Raw genomic sequence first — 17,742 nt, 5'->3', positions numbered from 1 at the left:
TTCTTATTTAGTCACCAACACACACACACACACACACACACACACACTACAGACAGAGTGTCAGTGTAGGTTTGTGTGCCTTGAAGAGCGAGATGTTTTTTTTAGCATCAGCTTAGGCCAGAGACACCCTGCTTACTGTGGAGCATCAATACATGTCCAAAAACAGCCAGGCTCATCTAAACAGTGGGGTAGACATCTTCTTAGAACCATTTTGGTAACATTTGGTGACATTCTCGTTACATCCCAACAGCGACCAAATACATCAAATGCTCTGATAAAAACTCCCAGGCCCTGTAGCCAGACACTGTCATCAAACACTGTAACCAGACACTGTCATCAAACACTGTAACCAGACACTGTCATCAAACACTGTCATCAAACACTGTAACCAGACACTGTAGCCAGACACTGTCATCAAACACTGTAACCAGACACTGTCATCAAACACTGTAACCAGACACTGTCATCAAACACTGTAACCAGACACTGTAGCCAGACACTGTCATCAAACACTGTAACCAGACACTGTCATCAAACACTGTAACCAGACACTGTCATCAAACACTGTAACCAGACACTGTAACCAGACACTGTCATCAAACACTGTAACCAGACACTGTAACCAGACACTGTAACCAGACACTGTAACCAGACACTGTCATCAAACACTGTAACCAGACACTGTCATCAAACACTGTAACCAGACACTGTCATCAAACACTGTAACCAGACACTGTAACCAGACACTGTCATCAAACACTGTAACCAGACACTGTCATCAAACACTGTAACCAGACACTGTCATCAAACACTGTAACCAGACACTGTAACCAGACACTGTAACCAGACACTGTCATCAGACACTGTCATCAAACACTGTAACCAGACACTGTCATCAAACACTGTAACCAGACACTGTCATCAGACACTGTAACCAGATACTGTCATCAAACACTGTAACCAGACACTGTCATCAAACACTGTAACCAGACACTGTAACCAGACACTCATCAAACACTGTAACCAAACACTGTAACCAGACACTGTCATCAGACACTGTCATCAAACACTGTCATCAGACACTGTAACCAGACACTGTCATCAAACACTGTCATCAAACACTGTCATCAAACACTGTAACCAAACACTGTAACCAGACACTGTCACCAAACACTGTAACCAGACACTGTCATCAGACACTGTCATCAGACACTGTCATCAAACACTGTAACCAGACACTGTCATCAAACACTGTAACCAAACACTGTCATCAGACACTGTAACCAGACACTGTAACCAGACACTGTCATCAAACACTGTCATCAAACACTGTAACCAGACACTGTCATCAGACACTGTAACCAGACACTGTAACCAGACACTGTAACCAGATAGCAAACACTGTAACCAGACACTGTCATCAAACACTGTAACCAGACACTGTAACCAGACACTGTCATCAAACACTGTAACCAGACACTGTAACCAGATACTGTCATCAAACACTGTAACCAGACGCTGTCATCAAACACTGTAACCAGACACTGTAACAAGACACTGTAACCAGACACGGTAACCAGACACGGTCATCAAACACTGTAACCAGACACTGTCATCAAACACTGTAACCAGACACTGTAACCAGACACTGTCATCAAACACTGTAACCAGACACTGTCATCAAACACTGTAACCAGATAGCAAACACTGTAACCAGACACTGTCATCAAACACTGTAACCAGACACTGTCATCAAACACTGTAACCAGACACTGTCATCAAACACTGTAACCAGACACTGTAACCAGACACTGTCATCAAACACTGTAACCAGACACTGTCATCAAACACTGTAACCAGACACTGTAACCAGACACTGTCATCAAACACTGTAACCAGATACTGTCATCAAACACTGTAACCAGACACTGTCATCAAACACTGTAACCAGATACTGTCATCAAACACTGTAACCAGACACTGTCATCAAACACTGTAACCAGACACTGTCATCAAACACTGTAACCAGATACTGTCATCAAACACTGTAACCAGATACTGTCATCAAACACTGTAACCAGACACTGTCATCAAACACTGTAACCAGACACTGTCATCTAACCAGACACTGTCATCAGACACTGTAACCAGACACTGTCACCAAACACTGTAACCAGACACTGTCACCAGACACTGTCATCAAACACTGTAACCAGACACTGTCATCAAACACTGTAACCAGACGCTGTCATCAAACACTGTAACCAGACACTGTCATCAGACACTGTAACCAGACACTGTAACCAGACACTGTAACCAGACACGGTCATCAAACACTGTCATCAAACACTGTAACCAGACACTGTCATCAAACACTGTAACCAGACACTGTCATCAAACACTGTAACCAGATAGCAAACACTGTAACCAGACACTGTCATCAAACACTGTAACCAGACACTGTAACCAGACACTGTCATCAAACACTGTCACCAGACACTGTCATCAGACACTGTAACCAGACACTGTCATCAAACACTGTAACCAGACACTGTCATCAAACACTGTAACCAGACACTGTCATCAGACACTGTAACCAGATACTGTAACCAGACACTGTCACCAGACACTGTCATCAAACACTGTCACCAGACACTGTCATCAAACACTGTAACCAGACACTGTCATCAAACACTGTAACCAGACACTGTAACCAGATACTGTCATCAAACACTGTAACCAAACACTGTCACCAGACACTGTAACAAGACACTGTCATGAGACACTGATCAAATCTCAGGGTTTTCCTGTGGTCTGATCAGAAATCGAACACCACCAGCATGTTCCTGGTCTAAGAAGACACCGTGTGCAAAACCACTTGCTGATCAGAGGCTGGGAAACATCCTGGAAGCAGCCTGTGCCTTTGGCAGTCTGTGGGAAAGCTTTGTAGCACGTGCAGAACATACGGTGCCCAGACTATGAATTCACTGTCTTAGACCATAGAAATAACATGTATGAATTCACTGTCTTAGACCATAGAAATAACATGTATGAATTCACTGTCTTAGACCATAGAAAGAACATGTATGAATTCACTGTCTTAGACCAGACGAATAACATGTATGAATTCACTGTCTTAGACCAGAGGAATAACATGTATGAATTCACTGTCTTAGACCATAGAAATAACATGTATGAAATCTGCAGAAATGTACATTGTCGCTTTAAGGTCTGGCATGTAGTGGTTTGGGATTAGAGAATGAGTCAGTGGAATATCCTCACAAGTATATTAATACGTCTTTTTCAAACCACAACCCTCTTTTGTGTGTGTGTCAGGTGACAGAATATCCCCAAGCTCCCCCATTGGTCGATCCAGGCACCCTTCCACCTGACCCACTCTGGGATTCGTCGAGGGACCCAGCAGTCAGCCACAGCCCCACTCCCCCACACAATCTCCCTTCTGATCTCCTGCCTTGCTCCCTCACCTGTCCTTCCCTCTCTCTCTCCACCCCTCTGCCCCGTTTCCTCTCCTTCCCCCAGACCAAACCCCCCCAGGGGGGGGGGAATAAAAATAAGAAATCACTGAAGAAGAACAGAACGGAACACACTAAGACTGATTGACATGATGACCGGCTACAGGGAGCTCTGCATGGTCCTGATGGCAGAGAAAATGCTACAAGTGTGGACAGGGGCCGTTGCTCATGATGTTAACAGTTTAAAAAATAACTGTTCACACCAGAATCCCATGTGTTTATGATATATTATCCCTGGATTTAAATAAAGTATTTAAAATGTGTGTGTGTGTTTTAATAATTCACCAGTGGTTTAGTATAACCATCACATATCGCTTTTAAACCGCCCGGGCTCCGGTTCAAGCTCCATCTCCGTTCTGAACCCTCTGAACCTTGGTGCTCTCTGGCGAACCACCCAGCGTTTACACCCATTTAAGCAGAACCAACATTCCACAGTCTCCGTCATCAACGGGGGCGTTACCCAGGCGGAGGTAGAAATAATGCGTGGAGAGCGAGCCTCAACGCGCGAGCACACACACGCACTGTATACGTTTGAAATGAATCGTTCCAGCAAAGTAGGCTTCTATTATTCTAATTACTGTTTTAATCGGTATCACAGTAGTAAGTCCTATTGTAGAACATGACATTATTACCATGACATCTGATTTATTAATGCCAATAATAAACGACAACCGCAATTGGCACTTGAAAAGTGTAAATGATTGATTAGTCAGTCCATTCTCTTCGGTTCAAATAACAAACTCAGCAAGACCGACGGCTTCTCAGTTACAGTGGGTGACAATATTGTCACAAGGAAAGACGAAATTACCTACCTGGGTTCCATCCTAGAGGCAAATCTTTCCTGTGACAAAATGGCATCCAATGTAATAAAAAAAGTCAACCAACGAACTAGATTCTTGTACCGGATCTCCTCTCTGGTAAACAAGAATACCCTGAAGACTCTGGCAGGAGCACTCATTCAAGGGTACTATGACTATGCGTGCACCTCATGGTACCAAAGCACCTCAAAGGCGCTTAAAACAAAATTACAAACATCACAAAACAAACTGGTCAGACTACTACTTGACCTGAACCCCAGAACCCACCTCACCCCTGCCCACTTTGCCAACCTAGGATGGCTTAGAGTAGACGACAGAGTACAGCAACTTGCAATGGGCCTGGTCTACAAGATACACTATACGACCGGGGTGCCCATGTACATGTCAAAATACTTCCCAAAGGTCAGTGAATACCACAACCACTACACCAGAGGAAGCTCAACAAATCATGTTAAACCCAGATTCAGCTCAAACAAGGGACTAAACACGTTTCGCAATTATGCCACAACAATGTGGAACGCCCTACCCAAAGCTGTAAAGGAATGTGAATCCCTGCCCACATTCAAAACCGCCCTTAAAGAGCACCTACGGGAGGCTGCAATTCGAAACTGGCCACCGTAAATGCCCAAAACCCCCACCACCTCCTAATAGACAGTCTCCTCCCCACCGCATGTATATATTCCCTCCCCGCCGTATGTATATTTCCCTCCCACCCACCCACCCCCTCCTAATGTACAGTCCCCTCCCCATCATATGTATATACTCTGTCAGGATCTAGGGGTAACAGTACTGTATATTTGAATACCGCCTATGTCACAAATGTATCAGTACCAAATACCTATATGTCCCTATGCCATAAATGTCATGTATGTTGTGTATGTCATAAATGTCTATATGAATTGAAAATGGGGGACCCTGATGGAAACAAGACAAACGTCTTTCTCAGGTCTGCATCCCCTTAACAATTGTATGTATTGAGCCGTACTGTATTGTACCCATTCTGCAATCTGTTAAATAAAGTTTTCATTCATTCATTCATTCAGCAATTCATGGCAGCCCGTTTAGCTCAGCAGGTTAGTTTCCCTGCCTTGGTAATTTTAATTTTTTTTGTAACGTTAATTAATTTATACACTGGTGTCCCAAAAAGGACAATAACACTACCTTATGCATACTGCACTTTATGTGAATACTGTGATACTGTATATTTCAGTTAGTTAGATAGTAAATTATATTGATTAATTTGTTTACACTGCTTGTGTAGTTTTTACTACCTGTACCCCCATGCTGCTATGATGCCTGAATTTCCCCAAGGGGATCAATAAAGCAATATCTTATCAACCAGAGTGTATAAATTAATTAACGTTACAAAAAAATAATTTACCAAGATTTGAACTTGGGACCTTTTGCTCCACAGGCAGCACACTAACCAGCTGAGCTAAACGGGCCATCATGAATTGCTACTGACTAATCCATGATTTACACTTTTCAAGTTTGATTGATTGATTGATTGAAAAGTTTATTAACAGATTGCAGAATGGGTACAGTACAGCTCAATACATACAATTGTTAAGGGGATGCAGACCAGAGAAAGACTTTCGTCTTGTTTACATCAGGGTCCCCCATTTTCAATTCATCATAAAGTGCCAATTGCGGTTGTCCATTATTGGCATTAATAAATCAGATGTCATGCTAATATGTCATGTTCTACAGTAGGACTTACTACTAAAAACCAACTATTTTCCGGTGCCAGCTGAGCACCGATTTGTCACGTTCTGAACCAATTCATCCCGGTCTGAAAGCGCCGGCCGGTGCGAGATTACGTTCGGGAACCGGCTCCAGCACGGAGCCTGGCCGGTGTAAAAGGGATACCACCAGTAACGTAAACCAGTGGTTCTCAAACACCTTTCATGTCAAGGACCTCCATTCCAGACAAGTCTATAGTGAGAATAGTCATTCTTGTCTGATGGTTAGGGTTAGCAGTGGTTCAAGAGGTAGAGCAGGTCGTCTGGTAATCTGATGGTTAGGGTTAGCAGTGGCTTAAGAGGTAGAGCAGGTCGTCTGGTAATCTGTATGTTCGGGTTAGCAGTGGCTCAAGAGGTAGAGCAGGTCGTCTGGTAATCTGAATGTTCGGGTTAGCAGTGTTTCAGGAGGTAGAGCAGGTCGTCTGGTAATCTGAATGTTCTGGTTAGCAGTGTTTCAGGAGGTAGAGCAGGTCGTCTGGTAATCTGATGGTTAGGGTTAGCAGTGTCTCTGGAGGTAGAGCCATCTGGTAATCTGAAGGTTTGGATTAGCAGTGTCTCAGGAGGTAAAGCGGTCATCTGGTAATCTTAATGTCAGGGTTAGCAGTGTGTCAGGAGTTAGAGCAGGTCATCTGGTAATCTGATGGTTAGGGTTAGCAGTGTTTTTTGTGAGCACCTTGAGAAAGAAGTGTGTGTGATGGTTTTGGCATGTTCTCCAGTACAACTACAACACTGCAACGTAATGTCCAACAACACTAACTACTGCTTTAAGGCCATTCCAAAGATGTAGGAAACACAGAGGAAGCCTGATGTTTCCTTGCTTGTCTCCTTCAGAGGATACGTGTGAGAACACTGAAGTGTTTTCAGAAGATCTCTCTCATGGGCTGTTAAAAACATATGAAGCTCCATCTATAAACAGCGCTGCAGATCAGTATACGCTCCATTTCTTTAGATTTAAAACATTTAAATCCGTTTCCTGGGGGGGGGGGGGGGGGGGGGGGCTTCTGGGGAGTCTCCTCAAGGCTGGTCCCCTGACCACCCTTTGACAAACTCCCTCCCCCCCAGGCACCAACCCTGTTTGAGGCCACCTACCAACAGAGAGCTGTGTCAGCAGAATGATGTGAAGATGGAGGGGGGGGGGGGGGGGGGGGGGGGCAGGCGGACAGAGGGACAGGCAGACAGTGTGAGTCCCACTCACACAAACAGGAGGAGGAAGGGAAAGTGATGGAAGAAGAAAAAGGAGCAACATTGAGTTCTTGGTGAGTTTTATGCAGAATCAGCAGAACACTATGATTCTCTCTAGAGAGTGTCAACCAGGATAATCTACTGTCCTCCCTCTGGGACTGTGTGTGTGCCAGTACAGTATATAACAGGTGTGTTGGTACGTGCATGTAACTCATAGCTCATATAAGAGGCACTAGAGAATTATTTGAGTTGAGTTACAGGAGCACTGCTTCTCTCGCACTCTCCCCATCTCTCGCTCTCCCTCTCTCTCGCTTTCTCTCTCTCTCTCAATGATTAAAGGGTAATTTTACTAAATCATTTGTGTTATGGTCGTCTCAGTCATGAATAGAATCATGCTGAATCCGGGCTTTTATTCAGTCCCCTGAAGCGCACACACACACACACATACTGTAGCGACTGTACATGACACACACACTTGTTAAGAGGTGTTAAAATGTCTTAATCCATGAGGTCCAATGAATTGCTAGTCTGTCCTCCAGACTCAGATTTAGTCTAATCCCTGTCTTCCAACTCTCTCGCACAGAGACTGTAAATGACATTCTAAAGCAAGGATTCTGTTTAAATAAATAGATATGTTACTTAATATATTAATATCTAAAGACCTCATGGCTACTCAACCCTAAACCTTTGTTGCAGCTAAAACTCTGCATGGACGGGCTATGCGTGGCAAACTCGCTCGCGGCTCACGCAGTCACTCATGGACGATGTGGCAGGGAAGTTGACTCAGTGTGTGTGAGCAGCCCGATCTTACTTACAATATGTAAATAAAGTGCATATCAACCACAGGGAAAATTAAGGGTCTCTCTACTAGGGCTGACCTTGAATAGTTGACTAATCGATCCAAAGGAGCCGTAGTCGACTGCCAACCTCTTAGTCGAATGCAAAAAAGAAAAAATATTATAATATATATATATATATATATTTTTTTATCATTCTTTCCAAAAGCAAAGAGGCCTAGAAGCGTGGCTAACACTAATGGCGCGCATAACAGCGAGGCTAACTGCCTAAGAAAACGGGCACAGAGGCACTGAAAGAGGATTTCACCCGTCTAATGAACACACTAGAGTAGACAAATATCAAGATGTATCCATCAGTGGACCAATTGCATGCTTTTGCAGAGGACAAGAAGCCTTCAGTTGACTCCTTCAGACATTAAGCACCCCCACAGCCAAAATGTAACGATAAAAAGATATATATATTTATATTGTTTTTTATATATATATTTTTTGCAAATCTTTGCCAATCAAAGTCGACTATACAAATCCTTAGTCGGAGACAGGCCTAGTCTCTACAGAGATGATTGGGCTAGAACTTATCGGTCTATTATAACCAGAGAGGGTCAGGCATGCTGCCATAGACAATAAGATTTTATTTGAAATGAATACGAGTTGAGGTTCTCTAAGTATCTTTCTTTTTTCTTTCACATCTGTATTTTCCAAATAAAATTAAGTTTGGACCTCAATTTTGCCTCATGAGGCTACCTCACACCACCTTCCTAGACCCTGTATGAGGGCTGTGTGTGTGTGTGTGTGGGTCATGAGCAGATAACAGGGACTCTTAAAGTTATCCATGAAATGGACAACCACTAGACTGCTTACGCAGATATTTTAGGAGAGGGGAAAAATTAAACAACAGAAAACAACCTTTACAGATGGAAATCTCAAAGTGAGTAATTAAGAAAATAAATCAAGTCCCAAAAAACAGGACTACTCTCAATAAAGAGGTATAGTATAAAAGTAAATAAGCCACAAGGACACCTCCTAATAAAGGAGTTTATATTGGAAAAAGTAAAACAATAAACCTCCACTAAGGGAGTTTATGTGTAGAATCACGTGAGTAGCCTAAAATAAGAATGACTACCATAAAGCTCAATTCTGAATCAGAGATCAGACTACACTTCAATATAATGAGCGTGACCAAAAGGACAGCCAACACTAGGAAAATGAAAAAGCAGTTGACACTGCGATCTCCAAACTTAATTAGACTCCACATGGCCATAGGCACAGCTGCACTGCATCAGGTGCAATCAAGCCCACACACCTGCCGACCCATGAGGCAATTAACCACAGGGAACAGGAATTCACAGCTATCCCTCACAGAGAGGTGAAATAAAGCAAAAATAGACAGCTGTCCCTCACAGAAAGGTGAAATAAGGCAAAAACCATGACACCCTGCCTCACACCACCCTCCTTGACCCTGCCTCACACCACCCTCCTAGACCCTGCCTCACACCACCCTCTAGGGTATATGATGGTGGTGTGAGGCAGGGTCTAGGAGGGTGGTGTGAGGCAGGGTCTAGGAGGGTGGTGTGAGGCAGGGTCTAGGAGGGTGGTAGGAGGCAGGGTCTAGGAGGGTGGTGTGAGGCAGGGTCTAGGAGGGTGGTGTGAGGCAGGGTCTAGGAGGGTGGTGTGAGGCAGGGTCTAGGAGGGTGGTAGGAGGCAGGGTCTAGGAGGGTGGTGTGAGGCAGGGTCTAGGAGGGTGGTAGGAGGCAGGGTCTAGGAGGGTGGTGTGAGGCAGGGTCTAGGAGGGGGGTAGGAGGCAGGGTCTAGGAGGGTGGTGTGAGGCAGGGTCTAGGAGGGGGGTAGGAGGCAGGGTCTAGGAGGGTGGTAGGAGGCAGGGTCTAGGAGGGTGGTGTGAGGCAGGGTCTAGGAGGGGGGTAGGAGGCAGGGCCTAGGAGGGTGGTGTGAGGCAGGGTCTAGGAGGGGGGTAGGAGGCAGGGTCTAGGAGGGTGGTGTGAGGCAGGGTCTAGGAGGGTGGTGTGAGGCAAGGTCTAGGAGGGTGGTGTGAGGCAGGGTCTAGGAGGGGGGTAGGAGGCAGGGTCTAGGAGGGTGGTGTGAGGCAGGGTCTAGGAGGGTGGTAGGAGGCAGGGTCTAGGAGGGTGGTGTGAGGCAGGGTCTAGGAGGGGGGTAGGAGGCAGGGTCTAGGAGGGTGGTAGGAGGCAGGGTCTAGGAGGGTGGTGTGAGGCAGGGTCTAGGAGGGTGGTGTGAGGCAGGGTCTAGGAGGGTGGTAGGAGGCAGGGTCTAGGAGGGGGGTAGGAGGCAGGGTCTAAGAGGGTGGTAGGAGGCAGGGTCTAGAGCAGGGGTTCCCAAAGTTTCGGTGAACCTTCTGTAGTGTGGTAGTGAAAGGTTAACCTTCTGTAGTGTGGTAGTGAAAGGTTAACCTTCTGTAGTGGTAGTGAAAGGTTAACCTTCTGTAGTGTGGTAGTGAAAGGTTAACCTTCTGTAGTGGTAGTGAAAGGTTAACCTTCTGTAGTGTGGTAGTGAAAGGTTAACCGTCTGTAGTGTGGTAGTGAAAGGTTAATCTTCTGTAGTGTGGTAGTGAAAGGGTTAAATAGGCGACGGAAACATATTTGTCAAATAAATTATGAAGTAGAGCATTATGTCACTAATAGCTGGACCACGATCCAGGTCCAGGCAGAGTTGCCGTGCTAACTGGACCCGGACCTAGAACTAATAGATTCTTGAGAATTAATCAAATTTGACAGAACACATATCTGTATTCATCCTGTTATTCGCCCCTGTGCCTCAAATAGATTCGCTATCAGCTCTATCTTCAATCTTTCAAAATGTTCAGTTGCTATCGCTATCAGCTCTATCTTTAATTTTTCAAAATGTTCAGTTGCTATTGCATGCACTCATCTGTGTTTCACTACACACTTGAGTGCATGCTTACCAACTGTTAGTCTGCAACACTACTATCACCGACATCTAAGAAGGGAGATCCCCCCTTGAATGGCCCTTCTAAGGTTTCTCTCCTCCACACTGCATGTGGAGCATTTTTCCCTATTGTTAGGTTTTAGTGAGTTTTTCCTTACCTTCGTGTGGGGTATGTCTGGGAGTGCTTGCATTCATTCATTTATTTGCATTTATTTTAAATGTGTTGGACCTTATGGTGTTCTTGTTCTGTTCTTGACTTATTGTTATGTTTTCTTCTTGACTTGTTTAAAGAAGACTTGTACGGCCCATGGGGACATTAACGTGTGTTGTCAGGCCTTATAAATAAATTTGATTTGATTTGATTTGATCCTGTTTTTTATGAACACATCTGTCTTCATCCTGTTTCTTATTAACACATCTGTCCTCATCCTGTTTCTTATTAACACATCTGTCCTCATCCTGTTTCTTATTAACACATCTGTCCTCATCTTGTTTCTTATTAACACATCTGTCTTCATCCTGTTTCTTATTAACACATCTGTCTTCATCCTGTTTCTTATTAACACATCTGTCTTCATCCTGTTTCTTATTAACACATCTGTCTTCATCTAGTTTCTTATTAACACATCTGTCTTCATCCTGTTTCTTATTAACACATCTGTCTTCATCCTGTTTCTTATTAACACATCTGTCTTCATCCTGTTTCTTATTAACACATATGTCCTCATCCTGTTTCTTATTAACACATCTGTCTTCATCCTGTTCCTTAACACATCTGTCTTCATCCTGTTTCTTATTAACACATCTGTCTTCATCCTGTTTCTTATTAACACATATGTCTTCATCCTGTTTCTTATTAACACATCTGTCCTCATCCTGTTTCTTATTAACACATCTGTCTTCATCCTGTTTCTTATTAACACATCTGTCTTCATCCTGTTCCTTAACACATCTGTCTTCATACTGTTTCTTATTAACACATCTGTCTTCATCCTGTTTCTTATTAACACATCTGTCTTCATCCTGTTTCTTATTAACACATCTGTCCTCATCCTGTTTCTTATTAACACATCTGTCTTCATCCTGTTTCTTATTAACACATCTGTCTTCATACTGTTTCTTATTAACACATATGTCTTCATCCTGTTTCTTATTAACACATCTGTCTTCATCCTGTTTCTTATTAACACATCTGTCTTCATCCTATTTCTTATTAACACATCTGTCTTCATCCTGTTCCTTAACATACACTTGGAGTTTTCTTTTCATCTTTTTTACTTTACTTTTCTTTTTAAAAATTTACTTTTCTGAGTCTCTCTCTCTCTGTCTCTCTTTCTCTCTATCTGTCTCTATCTATCTGTCTCTCTGTGACTCTCTCTCTCTTTGTTTATTTCTCTCTGTGTCTCTCACTCTCTCTGTCTCTGTCTCTCTCTCTTTGTATTTCTCTCTCTCTCTCTCTCGTCCCGCTGCCGTCCTAGTTGTACCTGTGACAAAACACACACACACACACACACACACACACACACACGCACACACACACACACACACACACTCACACACACAGGGGGATTTCTGCTATGCCAATTTGGCCATGCTACAAAGCACCGTGCTGACACACACGCACACATAGGGGCGGGCAACGACACACATTTAGAAAGGGGCTGGAACACTCAGGGGAGGCACAAAGGATCAGGGGGGGGGGGTGAGAGAACACACACACACACACACACACACACACACACACACACACACACACACACACACACACACACACACACACACACACACACACACACACACACACACACACACACACACACACACTCACACACACAGGGTTAAAACCAGTCTTGAAGTGATACTCTAATGTCATGTAATATTCACCTCCCACACACACAAACACACCCGGTGACATTTAGTGACATGCAAAATTCACCTCTAGAGCAACTTGTGTGACAAACGACACAAAGTGACAGAGAGGGAGAACAGAATGGAAGGAGGGAGAGAGAGAGAGAGAGAGAGAGAGAGAGAGACAAAGAGGCAACGAGAAGGAGAAAGAGAGAGATACAGAAAGAGAGAGAGAGGCAGAAAGAGAGGGGGATAAGACAAATTGGATGATAAATGGGAGTTTTTCTTTAGCAGTTCTGAGGCTCCAGTTAAAAGGTACTATTTGTTGTGTTATTCTATTGAATACAGCTGTGAGGTGGCTTGTTGGCTCACCGGTTAGAGAGACCGCCTTGTAACCAAGAGGTCACAGGTTTGATTCCTGACCAAACACTAAACCCTTCCTGCTGTAAATGGTCTGACCCTGAGCCACGAACCCTCTGGTGACAAAGGGACAAACCAAACCTCCACCTGGGGTCCTTGAGGAGGTTCCATGGTGTCCCCACTAACATGAGAAATAGTCTCATTTCACTATTATTGAATTCACTAGAAGTTATCACAATAAGAGTATACTGTATAAGAATGAGTATTGTGATCAATACTAAATCTTATCAGATGGGTTTCTGGATTAAATCTTATCAGATGGGTTTCTGGATTAAATTTGATCAGATGGGGTATAGTGAGGATCTATCTGAGGGTCACTGGTTCTGTACTACTGGTTCTACTGGTTCTGTTCTACTGGTTCTGTTCTACTGGTTCTACTGGTTCTGTTCTACTGGTTCTGTTCTACTGGTTCTGTTCTACTGGTTCTGTTCTACTGGTTCTACTGGGTCTGTTCTACTGGTTCTGTTCTACTGGTTCTACTGGTTCTACTGGTTCTGTTCTACTGGTTCTACTGGGTCTGTTCTACTGGTTCTACTGGTTCTGTTCTACTGGTTCTACTGGTTCTGTTCTACTGGTTCTACTGGTTCTGTTCTACTGGGTCTGTTCTACTGGTTCTGTTCTACTGGTTCTGTTCTACTGGTTCTGTACTACTGGTTCTACTGGGTCTGTTCTACTGGTTCTACTGGTTCTGTTCTACTGGTTCTGTTCTACTGGGTCTGTTCTACTGGTTCTGTTCTACTGGTTCTGTTCTACTGGTTCTGTTCTACTGGTTCTACTGGGTCTGTACTACTGGTTCTACTGGTTCTGTTCTACTGGTTCTGTTCTACTGGTTCTACTGGTTCTGTTCTACTGGTTCTGTTCTACTGGTTCTACTGGTTCTGTTCTACTAGTTCTGTTCTACTGGTTCTGTTCTACTGGTTCTACTGGTTCTGTTCTACTGGTTCTGTTCTACTGGTTCTACTGGTTCTGTTCTACTGGTTCTGTTCTACTGGTTCTACTGGTTCTACTGGTTCTGTTCTACTGGTTCTGTTCTACTGGTTCTGTTCTACTGGTTCTGTTCTACTGGTTCTACTGGTTCTGTTCTACTGGTTCTGTTCTACTGGTTCTACTGGTTCTGTTCTACTGGTTCTGTTCTACTGGTTCTACTGGTTCTGTTCTACTGGTTCTGTTCTACTGGTTCTGTTCTACTGATTCTGTACTACTGGTTCTACTGGTTCTGTTCTACTGATTCTGTACTACTGGTTCTACTGGTTCTGTTCTACTGGTTCTGTTCTACTGGTTCTGTTCTACTGGTTCTACTGGTTATGTTCTACTGGTTCTGTTCTACTGGTTCTGTTCTACTGGTTCTGTTCTACTGGTTCTACTGGTTCTGTACTACTAGTTCTGTTCTACTGGTTCTACTGGTTCTGTTCTACTGGTTCTGTTCTACTGGTTCTACTGGTTCTGTTCTACTGGTTCTGTTCTACTAGTTCTGTTCTACTGGTTCTGTTCTACTAGTTCTGTTCTACTGGTTCTACTGGTTCTGTTCTACTGGTTCTGTTCTACTAGTTCTGTTCTACTGGTTCTGTTCTACTGGTTCTGTTCTACTGGTTCTACTGGTTCTGTTCTACTAGTTCTGTTCTACTGGTTCTACTGGTTCTGTTCTACTGGTTCTGTTCTACTGGTTCTGTTCTACTAGTTCTGTTCTACTGGTTCTACTGGTTCTGTTCTACTGGTTCTGTTCTACTGGTTCTGTTCTACTAGTTCTGTTCTACTGGTTCTGTTCTACTAGTTCTGTTCTACTGGTTCTGTTCTACTGGTTCTGTACTACTGGTTCTGTTCTACTGGTTCTGTTCTACTGGTTCTGTACTACTGGTTCTGTTCTACTAGTTCTGTTCTACTAGTTCTGTTCTACTGGTTCTGTTCTACTAGTTCTGTTCTACTGGTTCTGTTCTACTAGTTCTGTTCTACTAGTTCTGTTCTACTGGTTCTGTTCTACTGGTTCTGTTCTACTAGTTCTGTTCTACTGGTTCTGTTCTACTAGTTCTGTTCTACTGGTTCTGTACTACTGGTTCTGTTCTACTAGTTCTGTTCTACTGGTTCTACTGGTTCTGTTCTACTGGTTCTGTTCTACTAGTTCTGTTCTACTGGTTCTGTTCTACTGGTTCTGTTCTACTAGTTCTGTTCTACTGGTTCTGTACTACTGGTTCTGTTCTACTAGTTCTGTTCTACTGGTTCTACTGGTTCTGTTCTACTGGTTCTGTTCTACTGGTTCTGTACTACTGGTTCTGTTCTACTAGTTCTGTTCTACTGGTTCTACTGGTTCTGTACTACTGGTTCTGTTCTACTAGTTCTGTTCTACTGGTTCTACTCATTCTGTTCTACTTGTTCTGTTCTACTGGTTCTGTTCTACTAGTTCTGTTCTACTGGTTCTGTTCTACTAGTTCTGTTCTACTGGTTCTGTTCTACTGGTTCTGTTCTACTGGTTCTACGGGTTCTGTTCTACTAGTTCTGTTCTACTGGTTCTGTTCTACTGGTTCTGTTCTACTGGTTCTACGGGTTCTGTTCTACTAGTTCTGTTCTACTGGTTCTGTTCTACTGGTTCTGTTCTACTGGTTCTGTTCTACTGGTTCTACGGGTTCTGTTCGACTAGTTCTGTTCTACTGGTTCTGTTCTACTGGTTCTGTTCTACTGGTTCTGTTCTACTAGTTCTGTTCTACTGGTTCTGTTCTACTGGTTCTGTTCTACTCGTTCTACTGGTTCTGTTCTACTGGTTCTGTTCTACTGGTTCTGTTCTACTAGTTCTGTTCTACTGGTTCTGTTCTACTAGTTCTGTTCTACTGGTTCTACTGGTTCTGTTCTACTAGTTCTGTTCTACTGGTTCTACTGGTTCTGTACTACTGGTTCTGTTCTACTGGTTCTGTTCTACTGGTTCTACTGGTTCTGTTCTACTAGTTCTGTTCTACTGGTTCTGTTCTACTGGTTCTGTTCTACTAGTTCTGTTCTACTGGTTCTGTTCTACTGGTTCTGTTCTACTGGTTCTACTGGTTCTGTTCTACTGGTTCTGTTCTACTGGTTCTGTTCTACTAGTTCTGTTCTACTGGTTCTGTTCTACTAGTTCTGTTCTACTGGTTCTGTTCTACTGGTTCTGTTCTACTAGTTCTGTTCTACTAGTTCTGTTCTACTGGTTCTACTGGTTCTGTTCTACTGGTTCTGTTCTACTGGTTCTACTAGTTCTGTTCTACTAGTTCTGTTCTACTAGTTCTGTTCTACTAGTTCTGTTCTACTGGTTCTACTAGTTCTGTTCTACTAGTTCTGTTCTACTAGTTCTGTTCTACTAGTTCTGTTCTACTAGTTCTGTTCTACTGGTTCTACTAGTTCTGTTCTACTGGTTCTACTGGTTCTGTTCTCGTCTCAAATTAAGTTGATCTTCCGTTTTCTTTCTTTGTTTTACTGTTGAAAAAACACCAGAATGACCTTGTTTAGTGAGTTATACAGGCGAGAAGCCAAAACTGTTCTACTGGTTCTGTTCTACTGGTTCTACGGGTTCTGTTCTACTGGTTCTGTTCTACTGGTTCTGTTCTACTGGTTCTGTTCTACTAGTTCTGTTCTACTGGTTCTGTTCTACTGGTTCTGTTCTACTCGTTCTACTGGTTCTGTTCTACTGGTTCTGTTCTACTAGTTCTGTTCTACTGGTTCTGTTCTACTAGTTCTGTTCTACTGGTTCTACTGGTTCTGTTCTACTAGTTCTGTTCTACTGGTTCTACTGGTTCTGTACTACTGGTTCTGTTCTACTGGTTCTGTTCTACTGGTTCTGTTCTACTGGTTCTACTGGTTCTGTTCTACTAGTTCTGTTCTACTGGTTCTGTTCGACTGGTTCTGTTCTACTAGTTCTGTTCTACTGGTTCTGTTCTACTGGTTCTGTTCTACTGGTTCTACTGGTTCTGTTCTACTGGTTCTGTTCTACTGGTTCTGTTCTACTAGTTCTGTTCTACTGGTTCTACTGGTTCTGTTCTACTAGTTCTGTTCTACTGGTTCTGTTCTACTGGTTCTGTTCTACTAGTTCTGTTCTACTAGTTCTGTTCTACTGGTTCTACTGGTTCTGTTCTACTGGTTCTGTTCTACTGGTTCTGTTCTACTGGTTCTACTAGTTCTGTTCTACTAGTTCTGTTCTACTAGTTCTGTTCTACTAGTTCTGTTCTACTAGTTCTGTTCTACTGGTTCTACTAGTTCTGTTCTACTGGTTCTACTGGTTCTGTTCTCGTCTCAAATTAAGTTGATCTTCCGTTTTCTTTCTTTGTTTTACTGTTGAAAAAACACCAGAATGACCTTGTTTAGTGAGTTATACAGGCGAGAAGCCAAAACAACAGGACTGACACACTCTCTCTCTCTCTCTCTCTCTCTCTCTCTCTCTGTCTCTCTCTCTCTCTCTATCTCTCTCTCTCTCTCTCTCTCTCTCTCTCACACACACCAAGGTAGGGTTGGACAGGCTTGTTGTCTTCTG

The 17,742-nt window shown here is 43.4% G+C and overlaps 1 protein-coding gene across 1 annotated transcript in view; it reads left to right on the top strand.

Annotated features, from left to right (window-relative positions):
* The window catches only part of ccdc171 (coiled-coil domain containing 171), a gene marked incomplete at its 5' end in the record, with an annotated part of 84,065 nt that extends 80,421 nt beyond the window's left edge, over positions 1 to 3,644 (top strand). Inside the window, one exon of the mRNA XM_084328430.1 lies at positions 3,337 to 3,644. Coding sequence (XP_084184556.1) covers positions 3,337 to 3,621 — 285 coding nt within the window. The 3' untranslated portion in view covers positions 3,622 to 3,644. The remainder of the gene's footprint in view (positions 1 to 3,336) is intronic.
* Between the last annotated feature and the right edge of the window lie 14,098 nt (positions 3,645 to 17,742).

This window comes from Notolepis coatsorum (assembly GCF_963971535.1).
Source record: "Notolepis coatsorum genome assembly, chromosome: 1".
Classification (NCBI taxonomy): domain Eukaryota; kingdom Metazoa; phylum Chordata; class Actinopteri; order Aulopiformes; family Paralepididae; genus Notolepis; species Notolepis coatsorum.
Note: the sequence above shows the minus strand (reverse complement) of the source record. Positions and strands in the feature narration are given on the sequence as shown.